We start from the raw sequence: 15,465 nt of genomic DNA on the forward strand, positions 1-15,465 counted from the left end.
TACAAGACATGAGCGCACGCTAAGTGGTGTTAGCCGCCGCCTCACAGAGCAGCACAAGTGGTGGTCCAGGGGCCTTCTGACAACTTAATTGCACACGTGAGGTGCAGCTGGGAGCAGCGCACCAGCGTTCTGATGCAGAGCGAAGACATTCTAGAACACCGCCCGAAGATTCCGGATTCGCTTTCCCGAGATTGATGGCACGCGGAGGGGGTTCCGAATCCCACAATTTGTCGGACAGTAAAAATGAATGGGTTGCAAATATTTGCAGCCGGGAGAGGGAGAGCTGTCCGGAGGAGGCTCTCAAGAGGCGGCTGCAGAAACGGTTCGACAGAAACGGATAACATGCGGCTTAGTGAACACCTTGGAGTATCACGTCAATATCAATCAGGCGTCGACTGACACAAACCCCACACCCGTTTGAACTTCCAGAGAGGAGCCCACCGCTGGAATGCCAAGAGCACACCCCAGTATCCCTCTCCAGGCTTCACACCCATCCCCTCTCCCTGTCATTGCCTTTATCAGCCTAATCAGATCCGACAGGTTTCATGTCAACAGGGAGTATTGGATGAATCATCCACTACAGCAATAAAGCAGAGCCCTCCCTCTGCTCCAGGACCCTGCGCCTTCCCCCCGCATCTCTCTCAACAAGCAACCCGCAGCGGAGGGGAAAACACCCCATCCACTGTCAGCTGGAAATTATAACTGTCTCAGAGTTTAGCAAAAAAAGAGAAGAAAAAAGATTTAAGCAATTACGCCGTAATTATAACACGTGTAAATTCTTATCATGTTGGTCATTTTTGGAAGCAATGTGGTCAGTGTCAAGCGGGCGATACTCTTCTTGAAGCACAGCGTGTTTATTATCCTTTGAGCTAACCATACGGCTTCAGAATCCTTCTCTCGCGCGCGCGCGCGCGCGCCAGCCCGCCTGACGCCCCTGAAGAGTGACACGGCGGGGCAATTATTCATACTACATTCTTCTTCTCTTACCCCACACATCAGAGAGAGCGGTTCTGACGGGGGCCGGGAGAAAAGCAAACACCACCTACTCCAGAGCACTCGGAGGCAAGAGGATCCTGACACACAAAAACATAACGCAAAGCCCATGCGAAAGGACACGGTGGAAAGTCTCGGGCGCTCGCCGAGGCGCTCTCTACGCCCACGTAGCACATAAAACAGCCTTGACGTGCTTCTGTTGGATTTTTGTATTAAATCAATGCTTAAGACCAAACGGCACTGCTACTGGCCTTTCATGCGGGCCTCGTTTTATTGGTTAGAGCATGTCATGCCTTATATGGCGTCATTATTTCTATAATAAGACTGGAATTATTCATAGGTCACAGGGGTGAGGGTCTGCTAAATGGAGCACACACTCACCCGGAGACATAAAACACAGACCACCCACAGTTTGTGTAACGTAGAGCCACACAAACCTACCTTTCTCCACGGAGGACTTACACACGGGGGCTCCCATGTTACTGAGTTACTCCTGTAAAGTGCTCTTTTTTCATCTGAGGGAAACATGGCAAAAACCCTCTCTGAAAGTGGTAGCTAATGGGGGGATGACAGAGAGAGGGGGCATAGGAGGAGGAGGAGACAGAGAGAGAGAGAGAGAGAGAGAGAGAGAGAGAGAGAGAGAGAGAGAGAGAGAGAGAGAGAGAGAGAGAGAGAGAGAGAGAGAGAGAGAGCAAGAGAGAGAAAAAATGAGGGAGAGAAGTCTAGAGAAATAAAGCAACATTCCAGCCAGTTCTATTGAAAGATCTGCTTTCAAGCTTAAGTGATCTTAAGTAACAATATCACTATGCATTGCGTTTTAAACTGTTAACAGTCTATAGACACTCAGGTATCACAAAACATTAGGTTAACTAAACATTCAACTAACTATCATCAAACAAACATTATAAACATTCACCCAACTATACAATAGCCCCAAACCTAACTAGAATATATGAACAGTTTTGCAGCTAATAGTTTCACCATCTGTAGATGATCTATAGAGGCCACAAAAATCATCAAAGTCAAGTGCTGAAGAAATAACAGTGGAGTTGAGGTAAGAGAAACTGGTTCTTAAAATGCAATACAATCTCCTAGCGGAATTTCGAGGCTAACGGGGTTCCTAGCAGCGGTGTTAGCATTGGAGATTAGGGTTAGCGTTTGAGGCAAGCTAATTGCTAATAGCTACCACTAGCTGCCTTGTGGTCCGGATAGCCTCGGGAGTGGGATTAGCGTAGCGTAGCGGGAACATCCTGTCCAGAGCGTATCGATCACCGGCTTACTCAGCGGACACAGGAAGTAGAAGGTTTAGCCTCTTCCTGTGCCTGAGGTCTGGCGGAGCAGAGGAGTTAACCTCAGACTCCAGTGTTCCAGAGAAAGGATGCGTCCCTGGTCTAAACCACACCGCCGGGTAACTACTCAGACCGGCTGACTCACGGGCAGGAAGGGGCTGAGCAGTAGGCTTCTGGGGTGACACACTGGGCCCTCCCTGCTCCACAGATGCTTCAAATCAAAACTCAAATCAGACACGGAGACCAGCGCAGTCGGCAATGATATAATATACTACTCCACGGCTAAACTTAGGCCTAATTGCTGTGTGACTGTGCTGCAGAATGGATGACAGCTCCAGACAAACAGATGGCACCAATAAAAAGACATGTCAGTGGTATGGTACAGACAACGCGCGGCAGCCAGGCGAGTTTGGAGCACTCATCAGCGCCAGTTAAACCAGTAAAAAAAAAAAGGTCCAAGGTCAGGAATAGCATCTGTGATTCTGGCGGGCAATACCATGAAATTCTCGATGAATAAGCAAAGAATACGAATATTTGTTCATCGAGGGGTTCAAACCGTCCAAATCTGATGGCGTACAAATGGGAAACAAAAGGGCGTCCGTTCCACCGGAACAATGCCTCCTCGTCTGGGAGCACAGACGATGTTGAGTATGGGGCGACCCCCGGGGTCCGGATCCCAACTCAGCGTTGTGGTGAGGCATGTCTCAACTGGGATCAAACGCTCACCTTTCACGTTGACGAACTCGCTGGGAAAATATACAAGCCTGTGTTTTTCCAGGGCGTCCATATGGGGCCCGTCGAGAGCGTGGCAGGTCGGGGTGACGGGGGCAGCGGGGTTGGGGGGGGGGGGGTGTGACGTGAAACAAACAGTGGCTGTGGGCGCCCGCCAGAGTTTACCTGAAGGCCTACCACAGTGTAAACACCTTTCAGCTACACTTTCCTTCTGACCTCACACCCGGACTGGGCTCTCCCAGCGCTACAGCTCAGCTCACATGCCGGCAAACACACACTGGGTTACCCTCAATAACCGACAAGACCACACCTGGGCACAGAAAGTATGCCCATTAGACAAAACGAGCTACGGTTGTGATGTTAAAAAGCCACGCCCTGGTCAGTCACATGGCAAAATTCAATATATTTTCCCCTCCAGTGACTGAATTTCATCCAGCGCCCTGCAATATGGCAAGTTTGAAAGGGTTTCTCTCTCTGTCTCTCTCTCTCCCCCCTTCTCTCTCTCGGGGGATCATAAGAGAAAGATAAATCCTAAAAAGCTGCATGTCTCCTCTCTGCCCCCGCGCTCAGGAAGACAGAGCCATGCAGAGCTGCTGATCACAAGGATTTATGGAGGAATCTCTGTAAGCCATTTGCTCCCTGCAAGCTGGGGAATCAAAGGCGAGATTTCCGGATGGCATTGGGACAGAGATTATCCAGTTTGTGTTATCTGATTACAAACTTCCCTGGGCTGTTTTCTTTTACAGGATCAACTTTTCCCTTTTGTGTTTCTTTACTGCTCAGATCGGGCACAGACGGGCTGTCCCATCCACGCCGGCCTTGTCTGGGCCGTACCCTGGCTGACCAGCTGCGTAGGCCGTCCTGAACAGCACACACAGACCTGCAGGATGCACGGTCACCTGTGCAGGTCACCAGCATGCCTAGGCTAATAATGACTAAGCGTTTTAGTCCCGCTGATTACCAGCCATTCACTTGACAAAATGACACGTTAAAAAGGTAGACCGGATCTAATTGCTGAACATTAAAAACTACCACAGCCAAGTACTACAAGGCCATGTTTCCAGTAATGTTGGGAGCTAGTAATGACTACGCAATAACTGTTCCCATATGGCGCCATTACCAAGTAAACATCGGTACATGTTTACAGACTGTCGACTGTACGGCACGGAACGACCAACAGCCTCGCGCGAAAACCGGCTCACAGCTGAAGCAGTTAGTGACCGGTCTTGACAGACGGAAGCAGAGAGCAGCCCGAGCGGCTCTGACCGCCAGAGCGGTGGGTTGTGGGATGTGCTCCCCCCCCCCGGGTGGGTAACCACAGATGCTGCTACAGTAGCATCCAGAGCACAGCGGCTCCTATTAGGGCCGACAGCTCTGGAACCGGAGTCACGTGGCGCGAGACCAGACCGCTTTGGTGTCTGATAGGGCTGCCATTCTGGGTTCCTCCAGAAGCTATAGGTTTGTCTGTCATGAGTAATGAGCCAAGTTAGACAATCATCTGGAAGTTAGAGTGGGCAGCCTGTTGGACGTTGGAGTCTTGGGGGGGGGGGGGGGGGGGGCCTGGAATCTACTTTCCCCTGGTGGATCTGGTGGAATTACAACTTGGGTTTCGAGAAATGTTTTTTTTTTTTAAGCGTTCTAATTCACATGTATTACCCATTATTTAGAAGAAATGAGGTTGTGAAGGCCCTAAAAATAGTTAGGAAGGAATCTGCAGAAGAAAGGCTTGGTGAACGAATGCCAAACCAACAAGTCTTCGAGGCACCTCCCCAAGTCATCTTGAGGCAACGCATCAATCAGAAACTCCACATCAGGGGCGAATCCACTCAGCGGCCATAAAACTGCAGATCAAGCTGTGTGTTGCGCCAAAACCAGAGACCTCCTCGCTAAACCAGCCCTTATCTTTGTCTCGTAAAAAGAAAGAAAAAAAAAAAAAAAAAAAGACAGAGCGCCTCGGTGTTATTACCCCCCTAACTGCTGTCCAGTTTCTCTCCCGTCTTTTCTGATCACGCCTCGTCTTCAACATCTGGTGCCGTTTAGGAGGACGTGAAAAATGTCCCCAATTTCTCAGCATTACATCTCCTCCCCTGGCTGTTAACTCTTTCATTAAGGCGTTCGGCTCGGAGCTGCCAAACACTCGTGCTCATGTGCTGCAACAACCAGCGGAGAACACCAGAGGCCTCTTAAAAAACACCCACCACCGCAAGCTCCGGGGGAATCTTTTCCCTTTCTCCGCAAAATATTTAATCCGTTTAACTGGGGAAGAAAGTGTAAAGGCTTGAGGGGCAGATCGTGGTGTATATGGGCAGAGTCTTTTTCAACTTTTATGGAAGCCAAGCTGCAGTGTTTAAAGCCAAATGTGCATCACAACCACAAACGGGCCAGCTAAACTCTCCCGACACATACGAATACTCCTCAGAAGCTGAAAGAACACTTAGGCTTAAAGCTCCCCGCTTTCAATGCAAGACTTGTTTAAGGATGCTGAGGGTAACTTTCCCTGGTCGGCTAATTGCTATCAAAGTGGTTTAAGTAAAGCCTGTGCCTTAAATAGCCTTGCAATCGTTCATGCTGAAATGTACTCGTCTGGTTGGGTACAATGGACCAGATCAGGGTATTCAATGGGGTCCTTACAAGGGCCATCATTAACTAAAGTTTCTATGGGGTCCATAAGCACATGACAGATTTAAGGTCACCGTTTCATCTCCACATTTCATGACTATTTCAGGTTCCTTTCTTATGCTCGGTTCCTTTCTAATGTACAGTGAGCACAGATCAAACGGATCACTTAGCCTATATCAAATAACTTCACTGAGACGTATGGCCACTGACATAAAGATTTCTGAGAGCCGTTCAAAAGACTTTGCGCTAGACAACTTTCAAGTAGACTGCTACAAACTCTTTCATCCCCATGACCAATCTCCTGTTAGATATTGTGAGCTGTTGGGCAGAAACCATGGCTTAGTGTGATTTCACATAAGCATGTCTACTCTAATAATTCACATCATACATGAACCCCCACCACTGACGTGACCAAAATGAAAAAGAACACATTGAAGAGATAGACAGTAAGGACCACAGTAGGCCTCATGTATGTGAACTCATATGTTATTGATGATAAAAGGAAGGAAGGCTATTCCATTGAAGAAAAGTTGAAAATACATTGATGAATTAATTCCATCCAATAACTTCAGGCTCTGGTTTGCATGTGTCTCACGAAACTGTACAAGTATTGCTCCAAGGTCCTGCAATGATTTTGACATGCAGGAAGGCAAAAATTATTCAAGGCATTATAGGACTTCCTAAAACAGCTTTTCACAAGTTACAGAGGTACGTTTAACTGCTGATGACTGAAAAGGGTGTAACATACACCCAAACTTGACTAACACTGTTCATGAATGCCCTCGGGTTCGTAAAAAAAAGCTGGCTTTTTTTCCAATGGTAGCCATATTTCTGCACCAAAAGTCCTTTTTGAAGCCTATTTTAAGTAATTACACTGTCAGCAGCAGCTGTAATCTCAAACTCCTGCTAAACGCCCAAATTTCCACATTTGACTGGAAACTATAATTGTGCGCTTGCTTGGTGCTTAACAGATGGTCTCTCCGGCAATTTGAATATCCTAATATTACCAAGTTCCTCTCTCTGGAGGAAACAGGAACATTAAAAGCTCCAAATAATTCCTCTCAAATTACACAATCCTTAATGAACTTCTAAGGGTACACGGATGTTTTTTCAGGCAAGCAGTCATGCTTTAACTGTAATTATGAAAACAAATCATATTAATGATATCATTTATCATTTCCACACTCTGGCCACATGAGGCCTACCCCTGTGTTTCCGCCTCCAAGAAAAAATACCTAATCTACAAAATGTAAGTGTAAGATTTTCCATACACAGTTGAACGTTTTCATCCTTGAGAGAGAGAGGGAAAAAATCTAAACCAGTAGGCCCATTTCCAAATCACTTAAAAGCCTTGAGGGGGACCGCTATGACCTAAGTTTAACATAAGCCTCTTCCAAACTCCCTGAAACTCTGGGATAGGACCTGATTAAAGCTGGATCTGGGCCTGGAGTGTAAACGTTTGGGATCTGAGACCACCTGAGAAATCAGGTTTCTTCTGGGAAAGAAGGAGGAGGACCAGAAGCAGTCACTTCCGAGCAAAATTCCACAAAAGAAAACCCTGAACAACAGAGGTCATGCCATCCTCAGATGTGCCTCACTAAAGATAAGATGTGGGGAGAAACGGTATTTCCAAATACATGTAATGTCATATAATAATATTGTAAATGATAAGCACATTTCACAAGTCTTTCACAAGAATGAGAAAGCTGCCTCCGGTTTCTTGGCCTGAGAACTGACGGAGCTTGGAGGGCCCCCCCCCCCCCCCTGCCTCCAGCCCGCCCCCTCAGATAGGAAAGAAGTGTACAGGCTCATTTAAATTCCTCCTGCTTGGACTCCTGTTGTAAGCCTGGCCTCACTCCAAATTGTGTCTCTTGGGTGTACATACCATTGAATAATTTGTCCAAACGTCATTTGCAATTTTCCAAAAATCCTTTCTTGACCGGGAACCTTTCGAAAACATCTGTAACAAATACTTGTTTTGAGAATATACCAGAGTACATTACACTGCTGGTACCTTGTGACCCTAAACTGAGCACAGAGCATAAAAAGCAAGTTAGAATTTCCATAGGGCTGGTAATTTGATCGTCTAAGCAGTAGCCATCTGCATAGTATGATATTTACCATTAGTTCTGGGCTGCTCAAGCTCATGTGTTACAAATCTTTTGCCGCAGTCTATATAATTAGCTGTAATTGACTTCCCTTGAAAAGTGTTTCTTCTGGGACATCTGGCCTTGAAACTTCCACCTTCTTATACAAGCCAGCTCTGAGCCTCTCTCTTTGCTAACTGCATGGGTGGCATCAGCAGAACCAGACTCTTCTGCACGAATAAAATATCTTTCATACTCCTTTTTCCGCAAATGAAAATATTTATACCCAAACCTAAATAAAATAATACAAACATTTATCTTCAGATTGTCCTTATGATATTGTGAAGTAGCTTAATAATTGTCATCTACAAGGGGCCGTGTGGTTGGTTGTGTAAGTTGTGCAGGTCAGATTTTGAGAATAAATTAAGAGTCTGGCTTGATAAAAATGGATTTGATCTCTACTCTGCCAAGAAAACAACTGTTCAGTTGTAAAATATCTGTGGTGAAATCTCAAATAATAGGAAGACTTATCAAATATTTATGGAAAATTGTAAACCATTCTGAGAAGCCAAAGTGCTGAGTGATTCTTGTTTGAAAATGTTAGTGTAGATTCAGAGTCTACCTTCATGACCCCAGGGCAACACAAGCTTAAGGACCAATTCCAAACCAGTCCTACTACACAAATACAACAACAGAGGAGCTTAACTGTTGAACTCTGCCTCTCAGGCCAGACGGAATGAGAACAGGCCTAATGGTTGAAGAGGAGCATTTGTAAATATATATAATTCTGGTAGCATGAATGACGACACGCTTTCATCCCTTACTTTCTTAAATGTGCTCCTCGTTCGAGGGTTCCTTTAAACCCTTCGCCAACTCTCCGGTTCTGTCCCAGATGCTTTTGAAAACATAGATCAAGAAATACACAAAGCCCCACATACAAGCAATGACATCAGCCCTTCTCCTAAATGAGGCATTGATTTATTTGCCTTTTGGTTTCTTTGTTTTGTTTTCTTATTTTCTTCAGGGCATTCCTCATCAGACCAAGTCATCAAGAATGATTAAACGTTGATCGAGAGGATGAAGGAAAGTGCTACTTGCCCATGTCAAATTAACAAGTTTTAAGCCTTTTCTGGTTAGTTGGTTACCACACAATGACAAAAACAGGCGATGACACGGTCGTACTCAGGCGTGCTTCGTATCCAGAGTGGGACTGGAGAGAGGCAGCCTCTCCCAGGCTCGTCCGCCCCACCCCGGCCCATTCCTCTCAGCCTCTAGTCTGGCACTGGTGGAGGGGATCACAGAATAATCGGCTCGACTTAAACACCAGCTCATTAGCGAACCGAAAAACCTTTGAATCGGAGCGGCCAGGCCAGAAAACGACGTGTCAAATTATTTCAAGTGAGCGCACCCCTGCTTGAACACCTAAGCCTGCTTAGGGAAAGTGGTGGCACGAGCCGAGGGCTGCCAGGGAGACTAAAGAGGCCAAGGGCCAGGGTATGATCATATGTACAACCATGAACACCTCCATGGCCTAAACACTAAACAGTCCTATAAAACAAATTGCAAACCAGTACTTGAGTCACTCAGAGTCATAAATCCAATTTACCCATGAGCCAAAAGATATTGTATGGGTAGCCCAAGTATGAAAAACCCTTTGCAGAACTTCACCTTAAGTCAGTTTAAGACATACGGTACGTCACGATAGTAATACACATCCCATTCCGTGACCCAGCATGGTGCTCTCTCATCCTAATCATCGGCAGCCAACGAGGACTTAAGGAGCACCGACCTGCGCCCCATCCCTCAGCTTCAGAATGCACTCCATGGTGTTGATGGTGATGACCACGGCCTCGGAGCCCAGCTTGGTCCAGGGCACGTGGATCCTCAGCTCATGGATGTGCCCACTCAGGAAGGTGAAGGGCAGCTTTAACTCCTACGGAAACAACACCAGACACACGTCAATGACTGAAGGTGACAGACAGGAGGCGGTGGAGAAACGGAAGGATTTGTCGAGGCGCAAAACGGTTTGTGTTCAGTTTGAAGACTCAAAGCAAGAGTATGAGAGGCGAAGTACACAGGAGATGGAAAAAGATTAAGCCAACACGTTTCTCTTCATGTCTGCAACACAACAAGCGAGATTTATCGTGAGGCTGAACTTAACATTGCTCTTCTGCATCTTGAACTACTCTGAGGCAGCTTTGTCTGGATGAGTGTGTGTGAGAACGGAGTCCCGTGACACCAGACGGCCTACACAGCTTTGCATACTTCTTCCACGACCGCCCGCCAAAAGCTAATAATCAAACATATTTGTGAGGAAAGGTGGTCATGGATTTACAGCATGTCTCCTTGTTGTGGGACCAGTTGCAGTTTCACTTCAAACTGTGTGCACTGGCAGAGAGGGGCATATGTAATAGCCCTGTAGATTTGTATATTTTATTTAATAGACATTGTCTAAATTAAATACACGAGAGAAACTACAAAAGGGAGGAAACCGAGCCAAAGTTTTAACACAGCATTTGGTTTCGTATTGAAGGCCCGACACATTCCCACTGTCAGTTGGCTTGAAGCTGAGAGCTGCTTCCAATAAGAGCTTTCATCGTGTTCTTTGTTCAGTTAGGGTTAGGTGCTTGAGTCCTTCCTCTGAGAAGCAGTCACAACTCTTGCAGATTGAAAGATAACGTGCTACAGTGGTGAAACCACATCAAAATAACTATCAGAGCAGTAAATGAAAGCCTATGTACTTTATCATGGCTGTTAGAAGCTCCAATACTTAAATGTATTTCTAAATGTGGGCTATAATAGCACACAATAAAAAGATAGGTTTTGTCTGAGACAGGTGTAGACCAAAATTATTAAGAAAACCTGTCAAGTTCCTACGCTAATGATATGGCAAAAGCGATCAAACATGCATAGTATCGTGCCTGTCTGACAGTGAAGATCACTGAGCTAACACTGCATCCCTAACATCAAATGCTTGGTTCACACTCCTTGCTTAAGGCATTAAGTGAAGGCAGCTTAATGGGGGTCAATGGCCTGTCACCTCAGAGAGGCTAGTCTGGTCACACTGGAGAGATCAGTCAGTCAGCACACCAAAAACAATCATTGTCTCAACTCTTACGTTTCAGCACATGCCTCTCCTGTCTCTGCTTCTAGAAATCCCCTAATGAACTGTGAGAATGGCATTTGTAAAACCATGGAAATGCCAGATCACAGGTTGCGAACCAGTAGTCCTTCTTCCTGTGCGAGTGCTACGAACCTGCTCCAGGACATCCAGCTTGAGGTCCAGCTTACTCAGCACCACATCCCCTCCCCAGAGAGACAGCTGCAGGTCAGACGGCTTCAGGTTCTTGATGTACTTGTTGACATAGCTCATCAGCAGCGGTGTGACATAGGACTCCAACATCTTGTCCCTGCCCTGCCAAAAAACAAAATAAAAGGGGGGGGGGGGGGAGGTTGTTGCAAGTAAAATTTTGCAATATCTTCATGAGATGAGTTGTTGTACTTGGGGGTCTTGCATAACAAACATTAGGGCTACTCCATCATAGCCACATTTGGGAGGTCAAGTCAAATAGCAACATGATCATTCACCCTGGATCTCTGGCCGTTGCACCTAATCACTCATCCACCCAGAGTTGTTTAAAAGTGTGTCAGTGTGTTCTTCACAAGCCCTACATGCCCTGTGTGTTACCATACACCCTGTGTGGAGCAGACTGGGGTCTGCCAGGAGGGCACATATTCTGAATATCTCAAATATTTCACATTGAAGGCAACTTTTCTCAGTGTCCCCAGAATGCTAAGCTTCCTTTCCTTTCCACCTCAGATGCCAAATCAAGCACACCTGATGTCAGCTAATTAGCAGTGCACATTAGGTCCAGGTGTAACACTGACAAGCAGGAAGACAAGTTAGACCACAGCCCACAGCATACTGACATCGTTAACAGGCCAGGGTCAGAGACGGCTAAACATGGCGCGTGGGATATCTAACAGACAGCATGAAGTCCCAAGCACTGTTTTTTTTCATATAAGCTACTAGATAAGAGATCCAATGCACTTTGACAATCGGAGAACCCCTACAATGCACACCATCAAGGCATACACTTTATGCAGGTCTGATGCAGGTCTGCTGCAATAAAGCAGTTTTCGAGACAGATAAATAACTCCTCCATATATCCTTGCTTATAGCCAGCTAGCTAGCTAATCCTGGGTCTAGCATATTACAGTGTTACTATTTTACGTTATTAGCTACTATCGTAGGGTGCTAGCTCAGAAACGATTGTAAAGGTACTTAGGGTCTTAGATGATCAGTAAGAGCTTATCGGAAACGTTTAATGCATCTATACTAGCACAGTACATTGCCTGTAAGATAGTAAGCAGAACAGTATTATATGCTATGCTGCAGAACAATGCTGTTTGCTTTTGTAGCTAACGTTTGATGACAATAATGACTTAATACGGATTATCAAATAGTGACTTCATAATGATAGAAATAGCCATACTATACCGTCAGCTATGAGTTACAACAGCTAATATGAAAGTTGACAGGCTTGCTAACAGCTTAGCATGCTCTGCACTTCTATACAGTCATTTTAGCTTGCTACCATAATAGCATAGCCTAACATCCGTGTCATCTGGCAAGCGAGTCGCAAAAACGAACGTTGTGTCTATAGCATTATTTATTACTGTTAGAGCTATATACTTACTTTTCACCGCAGTCTGTCTCTCTATATATAGTTCCACATTCACTAGTTATCAAGTTAATTCATTCTAGCCACAACTGTCAATGCTTCAAGCCAAACGTCATCAGTCAACAAAAACACTTCCGCCTACTTCACTTCTGAGTCGTCACTTCCTTTAACGTTTCGCCACAACGCCCACAGGAACGCCCACGACAACTCCCCGACAGCCATATATAGAGCTGAGGAGTCCGTCGTGTGGCACATCAGTTCCTCATACTGGACTACACTGTCCTCGAAAATCAAACTGAATAAGGCTTAATCGATAGAAAAGTAAGAAAGTACAATTTAAGTACAATTTAATTAAATTCCAAAAATAATTAAAATTTAGTGTAGAAACAGTAGAGCTTGTAAGAAAAGGGCATCTCAGGCAATGGATTGTTTCTAGAAAAAACATGATTTTGTGTAATCTTCAATTGATTAAATAAGATATGCAGGCTACCTATGCAGGTAGCTTCCTGAAATGTAACAAATACATGTCACACTTGAAATAAACAGAAGCACTGTATGTCGATCCCAATTTGCAACTGGGCCTATAGCCTATACGTGTGGTACCATGTTGGCCAAGGCTAAAATAGTTTTTTTACATACCTGTTCTAACCCACTTACTAATATGTCCAGCATATTGCTTTGATCGAACCATGTCAGTCAAATGTAGCTAACTTGGAAAATAATGTAGGCTACTGTCCTATTTTCCGATTCTCTTATTGTCAATATGATAGCCTAAGTTAATGGCGCTCAATCAACTAAAGGACATTTTAGATTAATGACTTGAGTTGACCTATACTTACTATAGGCTATATCATAGGAATAAAATATCGATAATTGATTAAAGACTAATCAGACACCTCAATATCTTGTTATGAATATGCAAAAGAAATCATGCAAGATATGTGATCTACTGTGATTTTTTTTCTTTTATTAGCCCTACGTGATTTTGTTATTGTCAAAATAATTGAAATACAGCTATATGACAATTTGTTTTAATCTTCCGAGATATTTTTGTTCACAGAACAACAGCAGACATCTCGGATATGTTTAATCACTTATCTTGGCCGCGCTTTACCAGCGCAGGCCATGTTGATACCTTCACCCTAGTAGGCCTATAGCAGAGAGTAGTCGTAATGTGAAGCAGCTTTTATTCTGTCAGAAAGATAAGCCCGCATGAGGACACAGTCCACATATAGCCATTTACTGTTGAATTTGACCATGTGACTCTCCGTTCTTAGCCCTCACTGGTGTGTGTGTCTGTGTCAATGTGTGTGTGTGTGTGTGTGTGTGTGTGTGTGTTTGCGTGCGTGTTTTGTGTGTGTGTGCTCTGACTTTAGTTGGCATGAGTTAGTGCTAACATGTGTCCTTGTACTGAAATTATTTAAAGAAAGGATTTGTTCCAGCCAATAGTCAATGTGGCTGCCCCTTTGATGTGCAATCATAATATAACACATTTCTCCCGTTTTGTCACTTAACAATTTCATGCTATGCCCATTGGATTGAGGTGTTTTATATGACTAAACACAATCCAAGTTCTTGGAAACCCGAAGGATATAAGATAATACCAAGAGTCATTAATTGCAGATTAGTCGTTGAAGGAGTAGGCCTATGAGAATATCTGAAAATGCGTTTCGCTTTCCCAGAGCTACGATTGGAAGAAAGTAGCGACAGCCACTGTTGGGTAATTGGATAAAGAAGTGGATAATCATTTGTTTATTTGATGTGAATATTGCCAGTGGTTGTACATTTTATTCTGTGAAAACGTTGGATTTATTTGAAAATCAAGCCATAAGACATCGGCTTTTGCATCTATTTAGCCTCATCTTTGCCACTTCTTGTTATCTGTTTTCAGTTGGAGTGACACGCGGGGATATAAAACACTGAAACATTGACAATTGTTTCAGCAAATGTCAAATTTATGAATGCGCGTGTCAAAAGCAAGACATTTGACAGCTCTAAAGTTGTTCCGTGTTTAAGGTCCACTTCCTAGAGTTTCCCTCTAAATCTAGAGGTCTCAGGGTCGTTTCAAGCTACAGCTTAACCTTTGCGTAAAGGTTATTTTCCCTTTTAAAAGTGTGAAAGAATTGGGGTGGAGTTACTCTGCACATTTATGTGTCGACAGATGAAACGTATGTTTTCCTCTGGTGGTTTGTGGCTTTTTGAGTTTGTATTTTGAGGTCATCTTAATGTGTGAGATATAAATGGGTGATTTTAGTAATTGTGAAGAATGGTCATCGGCCAAATGAATTGTTGCATACAGTTGATCCTAATCAAATAGCCTGAGCCTACAGTCTAGGCTGTAGATATGTTATGTTCTTCATATATATTTTGATAGATTTTTATATAGAAAACACAAAACAAATAGGCTTGTAGATACTTTTATCTGTACCAATGCTGTACAACATATAGTGTACATGTTAAATGCTTTTTTATGCGTATTTTTCTTTTCATTGCCTGCGATTTTCTGACCTATTCTGCCAGAATTGTAAAAACAAATTGTGTGTTATCACATTAAATTAAGTGAATTATTGAAATAACAAAAACATGTCAATTATCAAGCTATAGGTTGCATTGTTGACAAACGGTCGTATTATTCGTTGTGTTTATTTTCTGTATGTACAGTATTATAAACAGCTTTTCTAAATTATTGGTTGAGGAACTGTAGCTACACCTAGGCTATGACACACACACTTCCTGTTTGAGCTGATGATGACTGGATTCATAGTAGGCTAATGCCAGCTTCTGCCATCTCACACACTATTTTATTTTACCTGCCAGTTTGCGTTTTCATCCTTTTACAGTTTCTCCACGGGCCAGCTTCTCCTCATCTTAAGGCCACCGATAATTCACATGTAGGCCTACGACATCCATAAAGACCCAATGACACAGAGTAAAGGTTTATAGTGTTTAGTCGTTTTAGAGGTAGGCCTATTAAGATAGCGGGAACATGTTTTATACCGTTTCCCTGTTAATGCTGGAGCCACCATGCGTTCCTTGTCGATCTTATCACCACAAGCGTGA

The 15,465-nt window shown here is 44.3% G+C and overlaps 1 protein-coding gene across 1 annotated transcript in view; it reads right to left on the reverse strand.

The window, feature by feature from the left end:
• LOC136943922 (intermembrane lipid transfer protein VPS13B-like) overlaps positions 1–12,504 on the reverse strand; it is a 167,511-nt gene extending 155,007 nt beyond the window's left edge. Inside the window, 3 exon segments of the mRNA XM_067237409.1 lie at positions 9,510–9,653; positions 10,977–11,135; positions 12,421–12,504. Of these exon segments, the coding sequence (XP_067093510.1) occupies positions 9,510–9,653; positions 10,977–11,123 (291 nt within the window). The 5' untranslated portion in view covers positions 11,124–11,135; positions 12,421–12,504.
• Positions 12,505–15,465: the final 2,961 nt, after the last annotated feature.

This window comes from Osmerus mordax, chromosome 6 (genome assembly GCF_038355195.1).
Source record: "Osmerus mordax isolate fOsmMor3 chromosome 6, fOsmMor3.pri, whole genome shotgun sequence".
NCBI classification, from domain to species: Eukaryota; Metazoa; Chordata; class Actinopteri; order Osmeriformes; family Osmeridae; genus Osmerus; species Osmerus mordax.